Source organism: Canis lupus, chromosome 28 (genome assembly GCF_003254725.2).
Source record: "Canis lupus dingo isolate Sandy chromosome 28, ASM325472v2, whole genome shotgun sequence".
NCBI lineage: Eukaryota > Metazoa > Chordata > Mammalia > Carnivora > Canidae > Canis > Canis lupus.
In genome coordinates, this window is record NC_064270.1 from 15,050,678 (window position 1) to 15,071,777 (window position 21,100).

General features: G+C 51.1%; 2 protein-coding genes and 1 long non-coding RNA gene across 3 annotated transcripts; 2 read left to right on the plus strand and 1 right to left on the minus strand.

Annotated features, from left to right (window-relative positions):
* The first annotated feature begins 255 nt into the window (after positions 1 to 255).
* Positions 256 to 2,379, plus strand: FBXL15 (F-box and leucine rich repeat protein 15). The gene is made up of 4 exons (XM_025467047.3): positions 256 to 380; positions 552 to 705; positions 1,026 to 1,531; positions 2,049 to 2,379. Exons 1-4 carry the CDS (start codon positions 328 to 330, stop codon positions 2,236 to 2,238), a joined length of 903 nt encoding a protein of 300 aa, XP_025322832.1. The 5' UTR covers positions 256 to 327; the 3' UTR covers positions 2,239 to 2,379.
* Positions 2,380 to 2,499: 120 nt separating this feature from the next.
* On the minus strand, positions 2,500 to 10,048 carry CUEDC2 (CUE domain containing 2). The gene is made up of 9 exons (XM_035707872.2): positions 9,993 to 10,048; positions 4,388 to 4,474; positions 3,897 to 4,040; positions 3,738 to 3,799; positions 3,522 to 3,649; positions 3,254 to 3,436; positions 3,060 to 3,121; positions 2,918 to 2,978; positions 2,500 to 2,834 (listed from the first exon to the last, which is right to left on the minus strand). Exons 2-9 carry the CDS (start codon positions 4,459 to 4,461, stop codon positions 2,688 to 2,690), a joined length of 861 nt encoding a protein of 286 aa, XP_035563765.1. The 5' UTR covers positions 4,462 to 4,474; positions 9,993 to 10,048; the 3' UTR covers positions 2,500 to 2,687.
* Positions 10,049 to 10,131: 83 nt separating this feature from the next.
* LOC112672250 (uncharacterized) lies at positions 10,132 to 12,361 on the plus strand. Its single transcript, XR_003144138.3, has 3 exons — positions 10,132 to 10,549; positions 10,780 to 10,949; positions 11,908 to 12,361. It is a non-coding gene; the product is annotated as an uncharacterized LOC112672250 (long non-coding RNA).
* Positions 12,362 to 21,100: the final 8,739 nt, after the last annotated feature.

Consider the following 21,100-nt stretch of genomic DNA (forward strand, 5'->3'; position numbering starts at 1 on the left):
TTGGCTTTGCCTGCTCCTCCCATCACCACTTCACTCAGAGGCGGCCACTGGCCCAAGACGAAAAAACAGCCAGTCTCTTCTGCACCATCGCGTTCTTCAGCTTCAGTTCTCAAGCCCTGTAGCCGAGAAAGCGAGATCTGATGTTACGCCATCGGTCTGTTCCGCTCTCTGTTTCGAGATCCATCCGGAACGCTTTCAGATAGGATCCTCAGTGAGACCGCACTCGATTGAATCGGTCTGTCTCTGCAGCCCAAGGAGGCGGATTCGCTGAGGCCGCTCCACGGCCAAAGCGAGAAGACCTTACTGCGCACGCGCAATAGGCAGCCGATGGAGCCACCGATGGAGCCGTCCGGAGGGGAGCAAGAGCCGGGAGCCGTCAGGTACCGAGCACCGGAGGGGCCGAGAAAGGGAAGAAGGACCTAGGGGAGGGGAGCTGAATTGGGCCGTGTCTGGGGGCCGTTCTTAGGAGCCCGGGCGCAGAAACATAACCGAGGCGGACTCGCAGGTGACAGCGGCCCGGGACGCCACCGCCACCGCCCCTTTACCCGCAGGCTCCTGGACCTGCCTTGGGAAGACGTGCTGCTCCCGCACATCCTGAGCCGGGTGCCGCTGCGCCAGCTGCTCCGGCTGCAGCGCGTCAGCCGGGCCTTCCGGGCGCTAGTGCAGCTGCACCTGGCGGGGCTGCGCCGCTTCGACGCCGCTCAGGTGAGCCGGGGGCCAGAGCCCCGCCTCGTCGGGGTACCGCCCCCGCCCCGCCTCCAGCCCAGCCCCCAGCCCAGCTGTCTACCCTTACCCGTCCTCCCGGGCCTACAGGAATGCCCGGGAAGCGAGCCCCCCTGCGGGAAGTACTCTCAAAGGGCAGTACCGGGTATCAACTCTGTAGGCACTTGGGATCTCTCCTGGGAGAGCAGATGGCAAGCCCCGAGGGCGGGTTGCCCCCGGGGAAGAACTCTTCAGGTGCGGAGAGGCGGCACCCGTCCCGCCCCCGGGACCAGCTGAGAGTCGAGGTGCCTCTCTGCCCGCAGGTGGGACCGCAGATCCCGCGGGCCGCATTGGCCTGGCTGCTGCGGGACGCTGAGGGGCTGCAGGAGCTGGCGCTGGCGCCGTGTCACGAATGGCTGTCGGACGAGGATCTGGTGCCGGTGCTGACGCGGAATCCACAGCTGCGGAGCGTGGCGCTGGCCGGCTGCGGGCAACTGAGCCGCCGCGCGCTGGGGGCGCTGGCGGAGGGCTGCCCCCGCCTGCAGCGCCTTTCGCTCGCGCACTGTGACTGGGTAGATGGCCTGGCGCTGCGCGGCCTCGCCGACCGCTGTCCGGCGCTTGAGGAGCTGGACCTCACCGCCTGCCGTCAGCTCAAGGATGAGGCCATCGTATACCTGGCGCAGAGGCGCGGCGCGGGCCTCCGCAGCCTCTCGCTGGCAGTCAACGCCAATGTGGGGGACGCCGCCGTCCAGGAGTTGGCTCGGAACTGCCCGGAACTCGAGCACCTCGACCTAACCGGCTGCCTCCGCGTCGGGAGCGACGGCGTCAGGTGCCTGGGCATGGCATGGGATCGGTGGGTTGGGAAGAAAACAATCACTTACTTAACTTCTGGGTTAGGGGCGGGCTGTAGCTGTCGAAAGGCAAAACCGTGGTGTCTGGATTTCTCTGCTACCACGGCACCCCCATTCAGACCAGGAAAGGCCTCTAAGATTGCCTAGTCCATAGAGCCCATAGTAAAACAAAAAACAAAACAAAACAAAACAAAAAAACACTTTTGAACCAGTATTTACACACTGGCAGATTTCACAGTCAGATTTCTGGCTTTTCTTCAACAAGGGGAAAACCTTGAAATCCTGGGCGGAGTTGAGGATCAGTTCTCCCCTTTAAGAGGCAGGAGGAAGTCTCGGTTTCACGGGAGACATTGAATGTATGACTCCATTTGGCCCCCTCCCTCGTTTATGGAGGGAAAAAGTATGCTGAGTTTCAGGGAGACAGGGGCTTGGCTGGCTCCCCCACCGCGGGCGAGGCGGCTCCTGGCCCCTAGCCTCACCCGGCTCCTCCCCCAGGACGTTGGCCGAGTACTGCCCGGCCCTGCGCTCGCTGCGGGTGCGGCACTGCCACCATGTGGCCGAGCCCAGCCTGAGCCGCTTGCGGAAGCGCGGCGTGGACATCGACGTGGAGCCGCCGCTGCATCAGGCCCTGGTGCTGCTGCAGGACATGGCAGGCTTTGCACCCTTTGTCAACCTGCAGGTCTGACTTGCCTGCGAATGGGGCACAGCTGGACTGTGTGGCGGGGCCTGACTATGAACTGTAGGGAAACTGGACCGTGGGAGCCTCTGGATAGAGGCGGATGCCCTGCCCCACCCTGGAGCTTCAAATAAAGAGCTTTTTACCCCCTCTTGCCTGGCGCTGCTGCCCTGTTGGAGATAAGGGATATGAAACTGGGAGATAAGTCAGACAGACACAGTACCCCAGCACCCCAGTTCTGAGCAGAAATGACCAGAATGCACTCACACCTTCCTGGGGCCACCTTTACTGTGCCCGTGGGCAGCTCCAAGAGGAGGTTAACACTGTGGGGCAAGAAATTGGAAAGCAGAGTGGAGAAGGGGGACAGGAGTTAGAGCGGGCCCTGTGTGGGGGTGTAGGGCTCCTGCATCCCTCTGGGATCTGAGCCTAGAAGGCTCGGGCAGAGTCTGGTGAATGCCTTAGTGGAAGCGGTACTTTCTGGCTGGCTTGAGGTTGATGTATGTGGCCTTCATCTCCTCAGCCTCAGGATTCCGCACATCTTTGAATCGCTCCCCTTTGGTGCTTACTACTTGGTTGTCGATGTACCGGATCAGCTTCTTGGGGGCCTGTCAGGCATTGGGTAGTGAGCAGCAGAAACCAGGTAACAGTCCACCCACTGCCACACCTCTAGCAGCCATAACCCTCTCACCTCCCTGGGAGCCATGGGCCGATGAATCTTCTGATCCTCTGCGCTATCCACCATCATGTACCTGCCAAAAACTGGCTGGGTGAAGCTCCTGCCACCCTGGGAAGACCCTCTAAGGGTCTAGCCCAGCCCAGCCCAGACTCACTTCTGCAGGATGAAGGACTTCAGTTCATCCTTTTGGGGGCCTCTGAGTCGCCTGGGCAGGTCCTGCAGAGAAGGGAAGCCTAGTCTAAACCCTAGGGCACCAGCAGAAGCAGACAGGGATAGGCTAGGGGCAGGGACTTAACACTAAGGTGGAAAAGGCTATTTGGGTTGAGGGGGATGTCTCGCAGAGGATACCTGGTTGGGGCCATCCCAGGCTGGAGGCCCCTCCTCCTTCCCCTCTACAAGCATCTGCACGGCTTCTTCCAAATCTCCTCGAGCTTTGGCCAGCACCCACTGGGCCTGCTCCACTGAACAGGTAGGGAACACCTCCAGGAGTACATCCACCCCCGGCAGCAGCTCCTCCTGAGCACCAGCTGCCTGTGGGCATAGATGTTGACAAGAAGCAGTACTTCCTTCTTTCCTGGCCCCTAACTCTCTCACCAGTACCCTCCTCTACCAGTACCTCATCCTGGGTGTCTCCAGCAGCAGTAGAAGCCCTAGTCTCTTCTTTGAGCTTTTCAGGCCGTTGCAGGGGCTCGGGGGAGATGGGTACCTGACCTTGGACCTCAGAGCCCTGTGGTTGCAGGTTCTCTTAAGGAAGCAGATTGAGTATCAGGTTTGCCAGGGTTTTGTGGGGTGGGTGTTATGAATCATCCAAGTGCCCAGTCCCCAAACTCACCTTTGTTCCTGGCACCACTCAACTGCCCTGAGAGCTTCTGCATCATGTCCCCTATTGTACCCCTGAAAAGACAAGGAAAGTGATTAAGAGGACAACTCTGCCCACCTTCCACAATCAGCCAGTCCTCCACCCCCTCTTTGCCCCCCAGCCAGCTCCCACCTTGGGATGTGAGCAAAGCCAGGCACATAGGCCTCCATCATCTCAGTGAAAGCCTCCATATCGAAGTTCTCTTCTGATGGTCCAGAGGGGCCCAGATCCTCCAGGACCCCGAGCACATAGGAGAAGATGACCTCATCCAAGCCGCTGCAGGAAGGGGACAAAACAAGCCCTGGGTAGGACACCGGTACTTCCAGCACCCCCACTTAGCCTGAGACTCAAGCTCTCAGCTTCACTGGGTCCATGAGCCAGACTTCAAGCTTTGAAGCCAGAAAGTAATCCACCCTGCCACAGAGCTTTGGTTTCCCATCTGTCCAGCAAGGTGACAGAGACAGGTTAAGATGTAAGGCCATACCAGCAAATCAGAATCAGCTCTTTTCCACCTTAGGATTAGAACTGAGAGCTTCCCACATTAGTCTGCCCAGGGCCCCATATGCTGCCCATCAGCTCCAACACTGACACTAGCACGATCTTTCTAGGAGAGCTGCTTCTACCTGAGGTCAGCCTCTGGGAGGTGCGTCTGGACGAAGGCAAGGAGGGCTGCACTGACAATCCTCTCCAGCTCCATGCTCTCTCCTCTTCTGGAAGGAGAGAAGATGTAGGTTTGTCAGGCCCTCTTCTGTCTGCCCCTACCCACTAAGGCCCAGGGGCAGCCAGCTCCTCCCTCGTGCCCTGCTGTGGAAAACACTTGTTGATGTTATCCATAGCTTCCAGCTCTGCAGCCTTGCCCTGCTCCCTCAAGCAGAGCTACAGCCCCCTCCCTGCCCATCTTTCCACCTCCTTTAGCCTGAGAGAGGGCTCTGACCTGTCTCTGGAGAAGGCCTCCACAGTGGTCCCCTCATCCCCCAACCTCTCCCCATCTCGCCACCCCATTCCCCAGCAGCAGGCCCAGACCCTCTGGCAAGAAGCCAAGGTCTTGGGGTCACATGCCTCCTGGCTGAGGAATCCCATCATTGAGAGGGTCACTTGGCCCTCAAGTTCAACCACAAGGGGCCCATTGTCCAGCCACCCCAAGGAGCAGGCCTCAGGACCTGGCACAGCCTTCCCTCGGCCAGAATGGGCCGCCCACCCACTGCACAAAGGGGCTTTTCTGGATATGGGGCTCTGATGGAAGGGGAAGTCTTTCAGAAATTCTCTCTTCCTGCCCAATCCAGCAGCTTGGAGCTATCTACAAAGCACTTTCCATCCTTCTTCCCAAAGCCAATGGAGTCCTACAAGATCTGGCCTTTGCCTGCCTCTCCACCCTCATCACTCATTCCACTCCTGCCTCACCAGCCTCTTTGCTAGTCCTCAAACTTCCCCAGCTTCTTCCTATCTCCTCCAATATCCACATGGTTCATCCCCTCACCTCCTTTTATGCTCTGCTCAAATGTTGCCTTCTGAGAGAGACCTTCCCTGACTAACCTACCAAAAATAGGTATTTCTTATACTCCTAATCTCTTACCCTGCTTTATTTTCTATATAGTACTTACTACAGCTTAATGTTATTTTATGTTTGCCTATTGTCTGACCTCCCTCATAGACTGTAAGCTCTAAAGTGCAGGGGGACTTTGTCTTATTCATTGGTGTAACCCCAGCACCAAAATGCTTGTACTTAGGAGATGTTCAATAAATACTCATTGGTCTATCTCATTCCTATCTACATACTTTTGACTCTCAACAGTCTATATGTGGGAGTCAGGAACACAAAGATGGTAATGAATGGCTCCACTCCCACAGGTCCAAATGTCAGCTCATCATCCCACTCAGAAGTCTCAGAGGTATCTCAAATTCCACCTACCCTACAGTCATAATATTTTCATGATCGGTGTACATGCCCCCTGCTATTTCACCCGACCACTCACTCAGCAGCCAAACCTGAAACTTGGGAATTACCCTTGATTTCACCCTCTTTCAACCCCATCTCTGCACTCAGCCAATCCAATCCTGTTGATTCTATTCCCTTATTAGTCTCCTTTCTATCCATTCTCCCCAGCTCATCTGGCTTCTGCTCCAATATCTCTACCAAAATTTCTCAGTCCAAGGTCATGAGTTACTTTTTCAGGTTTTGGTCTAATTAGGTTGAACCATATAAGCTTGCCAATACAGCCTGGTTTTGATCTACAGGAAGGAAGGAAGGGACAGAGGGAAGGAGGAAAAGAAGGAAAGAAGAAAAAGAGAGAAAAGGCTATTTCTTATGGTTTCACCTAATATTTGCCTTTTCAAGCAGTATCAGTGTTGGCTTCTGAGGCATCACACTCTCCTTCTTCTCCAACCATCTCTTCCTGGGCTCCCTTCCCTGTCCCCCTCTCTTCTGCCAGCAGGAAAGCTCAGGCTCAAAGCTGTTCTTCCTTTCTCCTTGCTCTGCACCCCATCTCTAATCTGGGCCCACATCTTTATGAACCAACTCTATGTCACCAATCCCCAAATCCTCTAGCACAGTACCCTCCTCTGAGCTACACATTTGCATATCTTCCTCACTGACCTCCATGTGGGTGACTTAATATGTCCCAAACTGACATTCTTCCAACTTCTTTGCTCCTCCAAGGCTGTCATCAGTAAATGCACGTGCACCTACCCAGCTGTTCTCCCTGCAAGTCTGAGAATTATCCTGACAGCATCCTATCCCTTCCAGGCCTTCCCACATCCAGTCACCAAACCCTGACCATCACCTTTCAACCCATGTGCTTCTCTCCATCTCTCCTCCCATTCTGCTCCACTTCTTGCCTTCACTGCGAGAGCCTCCTAACCCTTCCCCTTACTACCATCTTTCCCCCAAGAACCTATTCTTTATAAAGATCATGATTACATTATCTGTACAAAAATCATGTTTTTCCTGTTTAAAATCTATCACTGACTTCCCCCTTCCCTTCTGATTAGCTCAGATTATTTTTGTGCCCTTCAGTTCCTTACCCCTGCATCTCTCCAGCCTCACCGTGTACCACATCCTCCCTGGATCACTCCCCTCCACCCTGGCTTTCTTTCAGTTTGCCAACATTCAAGCTCTTTCATGGCAAGGGCCCTTGCACAAATTGTTTCCTCTGCCTGGACAACCTTCCACCTCCACCCCTTCACTTGTCTAACACCTTCTCACTTGTAGGGTCTCAGTTTACAATTTTCTTCCCCAAGGGACACTGCCCTTGACCCTTGAGAATTACTTTGGTCCCCTCCATCTTACACCCTCCTTGCAGACTGTGCTTTCATTTATTTCGCAGTACCTTTCATAGCTATAATTAAGCAATTATTTGGGCAATGTTTAATGTTTCTTCTAGTTGTTTCATGAGGACAGGGACTACACTCCTGGCTTGTTCACTCAGTATCGCGTGAAGTAGGATACTCAGCAAATAGTTACTCCTCGCTTTACAAATGAACTGAAGCTCTGTGAGTATAATGATTTGTCCAACATCACTTGGCTGCGCTGTGGTAGTTAAGATTTAAATCCAGGTCACCTAGCTGAGTGTATATTCCAAGGGATGGGGGGGCCTCTCAAGACTCAAGGGGTTGAGACAGAGCTACAATCTATGATCACAGTTCCTCAGTCCCCTGAGTAGCAATATAGTGTTGCTATGACAGCACAGGGGTCACTTTGAACAGCAAGACTAAGAAGCCCTAGCCTATTGTGTATGTGTGGGGAGATGGCTGCCTCTTGCTCCAGACTCTAGCATGGGCCCTGGAGAGGAGCAGAACTGCTCAGGGCAGCCTGGGTGGCTCAGCGGTTTAGCGCCACCTTCAGTCTGGGGCCTGATCCTGGAGACCCGGGATCAAGTCCCACAACAGGCTCAAGTCCCACATTAGGCTCCCTGCATGGAGCCTGCTTCTCCCTCTGCCTGTGTCTCTGCCTCTCTCTGTCTCTCATGAATAAATAAAATGAGTAAAATCTTAAAAAAAAAAAACAAAAAACTGCTCAGACCAGGCATGCCAGATACTATTACGCAGTTCCCCCAAGAGGTCAGCCCTCTGCAGAGACCTACACTCAGCCCAGGTTTTTTTTTTTTTTTATTTTTTTTAAGATTTTATCTATTTATTTATGATAGTCACACAGAGAGAGACAGAGAGGCAGAGACACAGGCAGAGGGAGGAGCAGGCTCCATGCAGGGAGCCCGATGTGGGATTCGATCCCGGGTTTCCAGGATCGCGCCCTGGGCCAAAGACAGGTGCTAAACCGCTGCGCCACCCAGGGATCCCATAGCCCAGGTTATATCAAATCCTGGCTGCTGTCAGTTGCCTGGAAACCTCTGCTGGGACAAACGTTGCTGCAAGAAAGTCTAGTTTCTAGGGAAGTGTTCAGGGATGTGTTTGATGCCTCTTGGTTTCTAATCAAGGTCTGAGGGCCAGGGAGTTATTGGAAACTCCTTAGTTTCTCCTTCTTTGTTCCCCCAAAGAAAGTCTTCCTCCCCTAAGCTTTTGCTTTAGCTTGTCTCCTAAGGCAACACCCCCCCTTCTATTCTGGGGCTGCCCAAATTTTACCCAGCCTTTAAAGCTTGCTGTGCACTTCTTTCTTTCTTTTACCCTTCTCCATCCCTCTAGCCTTCCTCAGCATTGCTTTCCTGCTCAGAGGCTTCTTATTACTAATATTTCTCCTCCACAGTCCCCGAGTTAGGGAAGCTGGAGCCTAAGCAGCCAGCCTTCTCCAGGGTAAGAACATGATTTTCATGAGACTTTCCAAATTCTGGATGTAGTCTACAAAGCTCCATTACTTCCTTGAGGCTCAAATCAGGGCTTACTGGTTAGTGGTGTCCATGGAATGTGATTGTCATCCTGTCATAAGTCCTGTTTAAATACCTCTGATAGGGACACCTGGGTGGCTCAGAGGTTGAGCATCTGCCTTTGGCTCAGGGCATGATCCCAGAATCCCAGGATGGAGTCCCACATCGGGCTCCCTGCATGGAGTCTGCTTCTCCCTCTGCCTGTGTCTCTGCCTCTCACTGTGTGTCTCTTGTGAAATAAATAAAATCTTTAAAAATAAATAAATACCTATGATAATGGTAATAATAGTTCTATGTATTTTATACCTATTAACTCACCCAATCCTCACAATAACCCTAAAATATAGATACTAATATTTATACTAACCCATTTTACCCAAAAAGAAATGGAGACATCGAAAGGTTAAGTAACTTGCCCAAGGTCACACAGTAAGTTAATGGCACATTTACATCTAAGCAGTCTGACTTCAGGACCCTTACTGGTAACCACTAGGCTACACCACCTCTCATGAAGTAAACGATATAGTTTAGGCCCATGTGCCGATCCTCCTATCTTGCCTGGCTGGCCCTCCTGCCTACCTCAGGATCCTTGCTTACACCCTTCTCCCCCACTCAGAAAGTCTTTCCCTCTGCCTCTCATTCTGCAGAACTCACTTTCTTCCTGTAGCCAACCCTGGCTACCCCACCCTCACTGCCCCCAGGTGGCCTGAGAGCTCTCCAGGACCAGGCACAACCTTGGACTCTCCCATGCCCAAAACAGACCCTCTGGAAAATTTTAAGTGAGACTCGGGGAAGGAGCACCGTGTTGTTCCCTTGGGGGTGGGGAGGTGCTCAAGAGGTGGAGAGAAAGCAGAAGGCCATGTGGAAGGAGTCCTGGGAAGCAGTGTGGGCATTCAGAGGGTCTAGCACGGAGGTCTTCACTGCTTTCTCAGCCGCTATGAAGCCCAGCTCCTGGAGCCCTCTAGTCCCATAACACGGGTTCCAGAGGACATCATTGCCCCTGTTCTCCAAGTCAAGTCTTAGAGGCGCCAAGGACACTTAGGGCTACAAGGGATTCTGGCATCCAAAGTCAGGCGGGAGCACAAACGGGGATAGTGGGGTGCACAGGAAGTGGGACCGCGATCTTGGTCCACCCCTGAAGCGGAGCTCCCACAAGCTAGCGGGGTACCCATAAGGGTCCGGAACAGTGGGCCCGGGGGGAACCGGGATGCGGCTGCAGCCCTGGGGAAACAGGACTAGAGAGGCCTGAGGAAGCTGGGATGTGCCTTGATACAGGCCACGGCGAGAATCAGAGATGGGGGGCCGAGGGGCCCCAGGGAGTACCATGGGGGGGACACACAGGACCGGTACCCTGGGTTAGCAGCGTTCTCTGCGACTCTCCTAGCCCTGGGCCGGGGGCCGGAGGGGAAATCACCTGCTCCGACGGGCGCCGCCGGCGACTTGTCCCGCGCGGTGCAGCTCTCATCCCCCAGCCCCACCAACGAGATCAAAGGCGAGGCCCAGAGCGGTTCTCTTTCAGAAACGCTGCGGTAGCCATTTTTAAGAAGGGCAAGTGCCCACAACCGGGCGGGGCTTCTGGGCCCGTGCTCGTTTGTCTCGGGGTTTGGACAGGCTCCCGCAGCGGCCATGTTTGTTGCGGGTTGGGAGGAATTCGGCGTGGGTCCCGCCAGTGGGTGGAGTCTCAACGGCTGACCGTAACCCCGCCTGGTTCCTTATCAGCTGCGAAAGACCAAGAACCTTTCGACCCCACCCATTGTCTTCCCGTCCGCCTTCCTTGCCCCCAAATCTCCGCCCTCAAGTCCCGTAGCTTCCTCCTCTCTCCCTGTCTCTGCGGTCTTTCCACAGACCTGGCTCCCTGATTGGGTCTGGTGGCCCCTACACCCAGAATCCGGTGCTCTTCCCAAATCCCAGTGTCTCTCCCCGTTTAAGTCCAGTCTAGGCTCGAGGTCCATCATCCAGTCAACTTTTTAGGTGATGACTTCCCCCCCATACCTGTCCCCTTTGCCTTCCCTTAACAGCGATGTCTCCCCCAAGATTAGCGTGGGTTATGCCGTCTGGGTCTTGGGACTGAGGAGCGTCTTTTGGGCAGGGGTAGAGGGGAGCAGATGCTGGGGCGGGGAGGGGGCGGTCGACCTGAGCCCAAATCCAGGACAGTCTAAAGGCCATGCCTACACCCAAGACCTTCATGCCCGTGTTGGCAGGACCTCTCATTTAGGACAAGACCATTGAATTCCAGGACCCAGCAAGGCCTCATCTGCTTCTTTCTGTTCCTGCTGCCTCAGCTTCCAGGTGCCATCCTCTGAGGAGACCCACAGCCATTCCTTCCCAGGACTCCCGCTGGGGGTCAGAAAGGAAAGGGTTCTCTTCCAGGGTGAGCTAGCCCATCCCCAATCAGCAGGGATGAGCCTCTCATAAGGTGCTGGGTACTCAGCGACTGTCCTTGCCCTCAGGAGCTCATGGTCCAAGGTAGAAAGTCCCATCCTCTCTTATTCCCTAAGGGCTGAGGTAGTGCCAAAATATGGAGAAAGCGGGGTTCACTGCTCCCTCTTCCCTTGCTGCAGGCTTCCACCTCCCCCCACCAGGGTCCTCTGGCCTCAAAGAGCAGAACATTCACGGCTGGAGGGAAGAGGGCAGGAAAGGGGAGGAAGGAAGGAGGGAGCGCGTTTGGCGTCGCGTCTCCCATAAAAACACTGCCGCTGCCAGCCTGGCGCTGCTAGGGTTAATGAGAGGTGGAGAGACAGCAACTTTGAACTCCAGCTAGGCTGGCCCCTGGGAAGGGGGGTGATGGGCAGTTCCATCAGCCCCAGCCTCTACCAGCCTTTTAAAGGCTTGGCCATCCCTCCCTCCACCCCCTCCCTGCCACCCCATCTCCTCCTGCTTCATTGCACAATGCTGATGACTCTTCTCTCCCTACCACCCCCATTACGGGAACTTTCAGGTTTCCTCAGTAGAGCTGTCCCTAATTCTGGCCCGAGATCCCTGCAGCCATCCCTGTGTGCCTTTCCCCCCACCCCTCTGGCCTGTTTCTTGGCTGGCAGTGAATGTAGCTAGATATCATCAGAAAGAACTTCCAGAGCTTTGGGAGAAGGATGATGGGAAAGACCTCTTAGGGGGAGCCCCTTGATTCCTAGCTCAAATCGGGAAGGGTCCCAATTCTGTGCAGCAGGGGTTTGGTTCTGGGGTCAGAGGACAGAAGGCAGGCAGAGGAAAGGGACTGCCACCGACACGAGGACACACACAAACTGTAAGGAAGGGGCTCAGGGACACTTGTCCTGCTAGGCATTCCACAGCTGGCTGGACCTCAAGCCCCTGATTTTCTGTCCCCTCAGGTCTCAGTCTCTCCATCCCCAAGATGGGAACAGACTCCACCTGCTAGAAGCTACATGGGGTGAAGGAAGGTGACATAATGACCCCTCTTTTCCGATCCCCTCAAGTGGGTTTTGCAGCCTAGGCCACCTCCGCTGAAGGGAAAAGCTAGAAGCCTATGCTGAAGCTTCGCCTAGCACATCAATTCCCCATCTTCCAACCCCAGAATGAGAAATTGGGCTTGAATTAGGCATAAAGGGCTGATTTCCCAGACCTTAAGGGCAGTGATAAAGCCCAGCTGGCTGGTCTCAACAGGTGGGAGGGACTCAGTTAGAGACTGAGGTGAGGAAGGGGACACTTCAAAAGGATGGGGAGAAGGGAGCAGTCCCCGCTCTTGCTTGAGGTCAGAAAGGGCTCTCTGGGCAAGGTGCCCAGCCCTCCCACACCTTCCTCCTTTCTCAGAAGAGCCAGGATGGGGCGGGGGTGGGAGTTGGCTGGGGCACGGAGGGGGCCCTATTTAAGGAGCATTCTCTAAGAGCATCACTGCAGATCCAGCCTTAGGAGCAAGAGAGGAGGCTTCATGGGTAAGTGTGGGCCCTTGCTCACAACTCAAGCAGGGTGGGGGTAGGGTGGCTCCTGAGCTTGCAGGCTTGCCTTTCCCTCTCCAGGGATAGGCTGCAGCTCTGCCTGGTGAAGGGGAAGAGCATCCATCCCTCAGTTTAACTCTCCAGAAGTGAAAGTGTGTTTCAGGGAATTTGGGGGATTCATATTTTAGGGGTCCCCTTTGGCTCAGGAAGCCTCCCAGTTTCCCGAGAGATGCCCTCCTCGGTGTACATATTCTGGCTCTCTCCCAGCCCCCAAATCCCCCTGGAGTACCTCTCCACATCTGGCCCCGCCACGAGCACATCTGGGCAAGAAGTGATTCCACAGTACTCATGGAATCCCTGCCATGGCCCTGAGACCTTCTCATATCCTGTATCAATCCTATTGGAATTTAGAAAGCCCTTGCCCCTTTCCCTGGGGATGGGCCCTGTTTTTCAGCTGTAAGCTCAGACCCTCTCTGGGATAGGAGGAATCTTGAGATCACAGGTTCCTCCTCTGACCCACCATGAGATTGGGGGGAATTCACAGAAGAGAACACAGGAGGGGAAGTATCAAGGCTGAGAGAACGCTGGCCACCTGGCTCTGAGAACTGAATTCCATAGGCTGTGAGCTTGAGCAAACAGCCTAGGGACTCAGTTCTGGTGCCCGGCTGTGCTCTACCGTCAATATGGAGGCCATGGGGAAGCTGCTGGCTTGGGCTCACAGCATTCCAACCTTTTGCCATTTTGCTTTCCTCCAGGCACCAGCCAGATCTTTTAATAACTTCAACTTGGGCTACCCTTCTGCTCAAAGACCTCAATGGCTCCCCCAAGCCCCTTTGTCATTAAAGTCTTTCACAGTATGGCTTCCACTTAGCTTTCAAGCCAGAGATTCCCTTGCTCATTTGCCCATTAGAGGGCAGTCATAACCTGCCCTCTAATGAAACCCCCGTTGCTCCCTGCTTCTGCTGCTTTTACTCATGCTGAACCCTCCTCAGTTCTTCTTGGGACACCTCTTTCCCATCACTGTCTGTTGGGATCCTATACATCCTTCACGAAGTCTCTCTGAGATGCCTCTTCAAAGAAGCCTGCCTCAACTTCCCAACAGTGCAGATGATCTCCTGCAAATCTTCTATACTCCTCTCTAGAGGGGCTTGCTCATTCATGAGCTCCATAACATCTAGTCCTGTGTTTTGCACCTCATAGCTATTCAGTAAATATTGCTTGCATTTTGCTAAGTGTGGCTAATGTATGAAGAGGCAGTTTGGCCTAAAAATTAAGGTACAGTCAGATTTCCCAGATGCATTATCCATGTGTGACCTTGGTAAGCTGTCGTCCCTATAGGCCTCAGTTTCCTCCTCAGTAAATGGAAAAAATAATTATATGGACATCAAAGTTTTGTGAGGCTTAAATGATTTGATAGTTTCTGTTCAGGGCTTTAACATAGTACCTACACACAGTAAGTTCTCAGTTAAGTGTGTGAGTTTATTATGATTCTTATTATCTTCCCTTAAATAGAATGTGAGCTACCCCACTGGGAGGTAGGATAAGGCTTAAAATTAGCCAGAGTTTATTGAGTGAATGGCTCCAGACCAGATGCCAGGGTCAGGTAAGGGTGGGGCAAAACCAGGAGGAGGCCAGAGTTTGGTGGCCCAAGCCCTGCTGAGATCCAGGAGTTCTGGATAACCTTGGTTGAGTCACACTTTCTCTCTGGCCTTGGATTCCCAGCATAATGTAAATTGAGGGGATTGGACCGGGTGAACAGCAAAGTCCCTGGCAGCGGAGATGTTTTATGAGTTCTAAGCTTCTAAGGGTTAAGTTCAAATAAAAGATCAAAGAAGGAGGCACCTAGGCTCCCTGCAGGGCTCCCTTACATCCACAGGGCCTGGAGCAAGCACTGGGATTTGGAAAGATGTGTATGGCAGCATGCTGGACTGAGATGAGTGGCTGTACTTCCTTCAAAAAGCCTGTAATCAGGCTTGGGACCCTTCCTTAGTGGGGCTGGGGGTAAACTGATGTGCAACCTATGGGCATTTCTAGGGCAGAAGTGGAAGCCCTGGGGAGAAATGTCTGTGAGCAATGCAGATTGTCAGAGATGGAGGAAGTTAAGAAACTTCAAGGTCTGAACCCAAGAGGAGAGAGAAGTAAGGAGATAACAAAACACATTTATTGTGACATGAAACTCAGGATTTAGGTGAAACCTGCCTTGTTTCAAAAAAGGCAGCCCAGTGGCGCAGTGGTTTGGCGCCGCCTGCAGTCCGGGGTGTGATCCTGGAGACCCAGGATCGAGTCCCACGTCGGCCTCCCTGCAGGGAGCCTGCTTCTCCCTCTGCCTGTGTCTCTGCCTCTCTCTCTCTCTCTATGAATAAATAAATAAATAAAATCTTAAGAAAAAAAAAAGGATTTGAGGAGACTTACTGGCATGCAGATAGTTCTCCAAGATTAAAATTTAACACATAAAAAAAAAATTAACACATAGACATAGCTATGTAATACATTTACTACTTTTTGACCCAGAGAGTCAATTTACTTTTTATTTTTTTATTTTTTTTTATTTTATTTTTATTTATTTATTTATGATAGTCACAGAGAGAGAGAGAGAGGCAGAGACACAGGCAGAGGGAGAAGCAGGCTCCATGCACCGGGAGCCCGACGTGGGATTCGATCCCGGGTCTCCAGGATCGCGCCCTAGGCCGAAGGCAGGCGCCAAACCGCTGCGCCACCTAGGGATCCCCTACTTTTTTTTTTTTTAAGATTTTATTTACTTGAGAGAGAGAGAGCAGGAGCAGTGGGGAGGGGCAGAAGGAGAAAGAATCTCAAGCAGACTCTCCACTGAGCAGGGAGCTGGATGCAGGCGGGAGGCATGATCCCAGGACCCCAGGATCATGACCTGAGCTGAAGGCAGATGCCCTCTTAGTATTTTTATTTTTAGTTAGAAATTATTTTAAACTTACAAAAATTTTGCAAATACTGCAAAGAAATCTTGCTTATCCTTCTTCCAGATTCACCGTTAACCTTTTGCCATTTTGCTTTCTCTAATCTACAGTCCTTATTCAAATCTTGCTACTTGTCCCATTAATGTCCTTCTTAACAGCTTTCAAATAAGAATCCAACACAGGATTATGGGTTGCATTTAGTTTTCATGTCTCTTAGTCTCCTTTGACCTGAAAGAGCTTTTCAGCCTTCCTTTGTCTTTCATGACATTGATATTTTTTAACAATAAAGACCACTGTGGTTGTCTGTTTACATTTATCTGAAGTTTCCTCATGATTATGTATTGCTGCTGAATTGATGTTGTGTTTTCTCAGTTTAATATATCATAAAGCACATAATGTCGACCTGTCTTTATGTTAAAGGAAAAAATTTTCAAGACACTCATTAGATGGTGAGAAAGACTTTATTCAAGAGGAACCACTGCAGTGCACTTCAAGTGTTGTCTATCAATTTTCCCTACAATTCTACTAGGTTACTATTTTTTTCTTTGTAATTAACAAATATCTTCTTGGAACATACTTCAAAACTAAATAAACACTGTTTCTCATCAAACTTTTACCCATTCATTTTAGTATCCATGAATGATTCTCACCAGGATCAATTATTATTGATTGGAGACAGATTTTCTGACCTCATTATTCCTCCTGCTGTGAGCAAGAGCTTTCCTTTCATATTTGTTTAATGTTAGGATGTACGTAATAGCTATTATTTAATCAGTAGGTAATCTGTTACTGTGATTTTTTCTTTTTTTAAAGATTTTTTTTTTAATTTTTATTTATTTATGATAGTCACAGAGAGAGAGAGAGGCAGAGACACAGGCAGAGGGAGAAGCAGGCTCCATGCACCGGGAGCCCGAAGTGGGACTCGATCCCGGGTCTCCAGGATCGCGCCCTGGGCCAAAGGCAGGCGCCAAACCGCTGCGCCACCCAGGGATCCCATCTTTTTTTAAAGATTTTATATTTATCTATTTGAGACAGGAAGAGCGCACATGTAGGGGTAGGGGCAGAGGGAGAGGGAAAAGCAGGCTCCCCACTCGCTGAGCAGGGAGCATGATGCTGACCAGGGATCATGACCTGTGCCCAAGGCAGAAGGCAATGCTCAACCGGCTGAGCCACCCAGGCACCCAACTGTGATTATTTTGATGCTTAAATTGTCCCTGATTTAGCCAGTGGAAGTCCCTTCAAACTGGCTTCTTTGACATTTCTGAACAAATCTTTATTTTACGGCACAAGACATTTCAGGCTTATCTTATACCTTCTTGGCTACAGCCTCGGAAGCAGCTTTTCCTGGTGGGCCTGGTTCCTTCTAGTGGAGAATGAAATGTGGAATCAAAGATCAGGGTGCTGGCTGTACTTGTTGCTACCAGTGCTCAATGGCAGTGGTTAATGATTCCATTTCTAAGACTTTAGATTCAACAATTGAATACTTGTATATGTGAACAAAAATGCATATTCAAGGACATTCTTTTTCTCCTCACCCTCACTACTTCCAAGTAAGACCAAGCCACCATTTGATTTTGTCTATATTACTTTAAAAGCCCCTCCCAACGAGTCTCCCTATTTATGCAATGGCCCCTTTACAGTCTCTTTTCCACACAGCATCCAGAATAATTAAAAAAAAATTCTGATCACATTCTCTCTTGCTCATAACACTCCATCCACTAAGAATAAATCCAAAATTCTCAGCATGGCTTCAAGGTGCCACAGGATCTGCCATCATCCCTAACCTCACTAACCGCCACTTTCTTGCTTGCTCACAGGACAAGGACACTCCAGCCACGGGGCTGTTGTACCTGCTTTTCTCCCCCAGGTATTCAAATGGCTTGTGAAGGTCTTTAGTAAGTCTCCACTCAAGAATCACCTCTTCAGAGAAGCCTTCCCTAGCTAACCTATTGAAAACAGCACCCTATCACTTAATCACTGTCTGACATTATTACATCATATGTTCACCCATTTGCTTGTTATCAGTCTCTCTTTCTCTGTGTTACATCTCTTAAGTAAGGGGCATGAGGGCAAGGGCTTGTTTGGTTCTCTCCTGTAACCCCAGTCCCTAGAATACTGCCTGGCATATTGGAGATTCTCAAATACCTGCTGAGGGAATGAAGATAACTTTCATTCTTGAGGCTTTTGCACCTACCATGTCCTCTGCCTGGCTTCTTCCTCATCTTTTTCTTTGCACAGCTAGCTTTGTCACATTCTTTTTTTTTTTTTTTAAGATTTTATTTACTTATTCATGAGACACACACACACACACACACACACACACACACACACACAGGCAGAGACATAGGCAGAGGAAGAAGCAGGCTGGCTCCATGCAGGGAGCCAATGTGGGACTCCAGGATCATGCCCTGAGCTGAAGGCAGACACTCAACCGCTGAGCCACCCAGGTGTCCCATGTCACATTCTTTAGATCTTGGGTGAAAGGCCACTTCCTCAGAAAACTTCCCTGTTTACCTTATTCTAAGCTCCACGACCACACTTGCATTTCCTATCTCAGCCTCTCATTCTTGCTGTAGTACTTATAACAACTTTCCTTTATCTATTTGCCTGCTGCCTCATCTCCATTTCTCCTTCTATAATGCAAGCTCCATAAGGGCAGAAACTGTCATAGTTCTCATTCATTACTTTATCTCCAGGGCCTAGAACAGTTCCTGGCAAATAATAGGCACTCAAGAAATTTGTTGGATGGACTTTTGACTGGAAAGAATCCAAACAGTATAGAATTTTGGGTGGCTGTTAAAGAATGAGGTAGCTCCATGTGCACTGGCATGGAATGATGTCCAAAATATGGTAAGATGTAACAGGTAAAACAGTACAATTCCTTTTATGTAGTTAATACTATGTGCACAGGAAAAGGAAAAATAATAGCTTGGACCCTACTAATCATTTGGGGATAAGGATATTAAAAAAATTTTAACTTCCTATTTTATATATTTCTGTATAGCAAAATATTATTTATTTATTTATTTATTTTTTATTTTTTTAAATATTTTTTTAAAGATTTATTTATTTATGATAGACATAGAGAGAGAAAGAGGCAGAGACACAGGAGGAGGGAGAAGCGGGCTCCATGCCGGGAGCCTGACGTGGGACTTGATCCTGGGACTCCAGGAACCCGCCCTGGGCCAAAGGCAGGCGCCAAACTGCTGAACCACCCAGGGATCCCATTTTTTATTTTTTTATTTTTTTTTAATTTTTTTTATTTATTTATGATAGTCACACACAGAGAGAGAGAGAGAGAGAGGCAGAGACATAGGCAGAGGGAGAAGCAGGCTCCATGCACCGGGAGCCCGACATGGGATTCGATCCTGGGTCTCCAGGATCACGCCCCAGGCCAAAGGCAGGCGCTAAACCACTGCGCCACCCAGGGATCCCCATTTTTTATTTTTTTAAAGATTTATTTGAAAGAGTATGCATGGGCGGCCTGGTGGCTCAGCGGTTTAACACCACCTTTGGCGCAGGGCGTGATCCTGGAGACCCAGGATCGAGTCCCACATCAGGCTTCTGCATGGAGCCTGCTTCTCCCTCTGCCTGTGTCTCTGCCTCTGTGTGTGTGTATGTGTGTGTGTGTGTGTGTGTGTCATGGATAAATAAATAAAATCTTAAAAAAAAAAATGAAAGAGCATGCACAAGTGGAGGGAGGGGTAAGGGGAGGGGAGACAGAGAGGGAGAGAAGCAGACTCCCCGTTGAGTGTGGAGAGATCTCACTATCTGAGATCATGACCCAGGCTGAAATCAAAGGTAGGATGTTCAACAAATGAAGCCACCCAGCTGCCCCAACAAACTTTTTTTTTTTTTTTTAAACAAACACTAAATTGATCATTTAGTACATGCTATAGGCACTGTGGTAAACATTTTGTGTGCAGCACTTTACGGCATTTTTTTTTTAAGATTTTTTTTTAATTTTTATTTATTTATGATAGTCACACACAGAGAGAGAGAGGCAGAGACACAGGCAGAGGGAGAAGCAGGCTCCATGCACCGGGAGCCCGACGTGGGATTCGATCCCTGGTCTCCAGGATGGTGCCCTGGGCCAAAGGCAGGCGCCAAACCGCTGCGCCACCCAGGGATCCCTACGGCATCTTTTTAATAACCTCATGAGATAGAGGTCCTAATACTATCCCTATTTGCAACGTAGAAACTGATTCAGGGGCTTTAAGCAATTTACCTAAGGTCACACAGCCGACGCATTACACTACACCACCTCCCTGTTTTTATAATTAAAAAAAAAAAAAGGACAGGAAAATAAGATGAAACTAGGGGTGACCATTCAGGATCCAGGTTTTACACAAAAGATGCTATGCAAATTTGACTCTGAGCTCTCTAGAAGCCAGGGCAAAAAGAAAAATATGATCAGTTATGAGATCCTTGGTGCTTCCAAGATAAAGGTAAACCACTCATCAGAAGAAACACTCTTCCCAAGTGGTAAGGCTTGCAAGCCCTTCCGTGAGGTTCGTAAATACAGCAATATATTCAGTCGAGTGGTGTATGGCTTCAATAATTACCTGTGTACCCAGGCAGCTGTTGGCCATCTAACAAAAGGAAACTCAATGAAAGCAATTCCACAAGGAGCCACATTTGTACAGCCTGGGCATCAGATCTGGAGTCTTGCCAGACCCATAGTCAAAATTGGATGTGTGGCCTAACCCGCCAGCAAACTCCTGGAATACTGCAAACTCAGCCCGTTAAAGACTGTTAGCAAGAATGAGGAGACAAGAAGTGACATGAAACTTAAATTTCAAACCTAGTGAATTTTCTAGGTAGGCTGGGTTGATTTTATGCTTCTTTTACAGATAAAGAAACTGAGGCTCAGAAAGCCTAGTTACAAGACTAGAAAATGTCAGTTAAAGCCCTAAATCTATGTCTTAGGCATTCCTTCCTCAGCCACGCCTACCACCCATGCTACAACAAGAGCTTATGTCCTCAAGACTCTCTCCGTGGGTGGCAGGCCGCGGGACCTGGTGCACTGCCGGGCCTAGGTGCATGTCGTCCGCCACCCTGAAACACAGCTGCTGGAGCAGGGAGCTCGGCCCAGCCCGGCGCAGCCCGTGCGGAGACGGGGAAGTAAGGCTCACATTACAGAGATGAGGAACATCCCATCCCCACCCCTCAAACAGAAAAATGATCTCGAAGCATACACTTGACTTCATTTATTTACTGTTCCCTACAATCTGCCGAGAGGTGGGCCCTCAGCTTGGAGAGGAGCTTGGGCAATTCGGGGAGCTCTGTGAGACGCAGGAGAGGGGAAGGGAAAGTGGGGGCTTGGTGCCGGGCAGGCTTCTAAGACCCGGAGGAGGAGGGGCGGGCGAAACAAAGGGTCCACGCCCCTCTTCCAGCTCACACCCACGTTTCCCAAGTCCGAGTGGAAGGGAAGAGAAACAGGACACCCGCCCGAGATGTTCTGGATCTCTTCTGGCCCTTCCCCCGCTATCCAGCAAAAACGCGAGGGAAATTAGGGAAGTGCAGCAGGTGGGCGGCGTGTAGGCTCGGTAAAAAACGAAAGCAAAAAGCGAGGTGACAGGTGCACCGGCGCCGGCGCGCCGCGGAGGTCTCCCCAGTAGCGGGCCGGAGGCGGCGGGCGCAGGAGAGGAGAGGCGCGCGCGTGCTCACCGGGCCGGCCGCCGGGCCCTGCGGCGTCC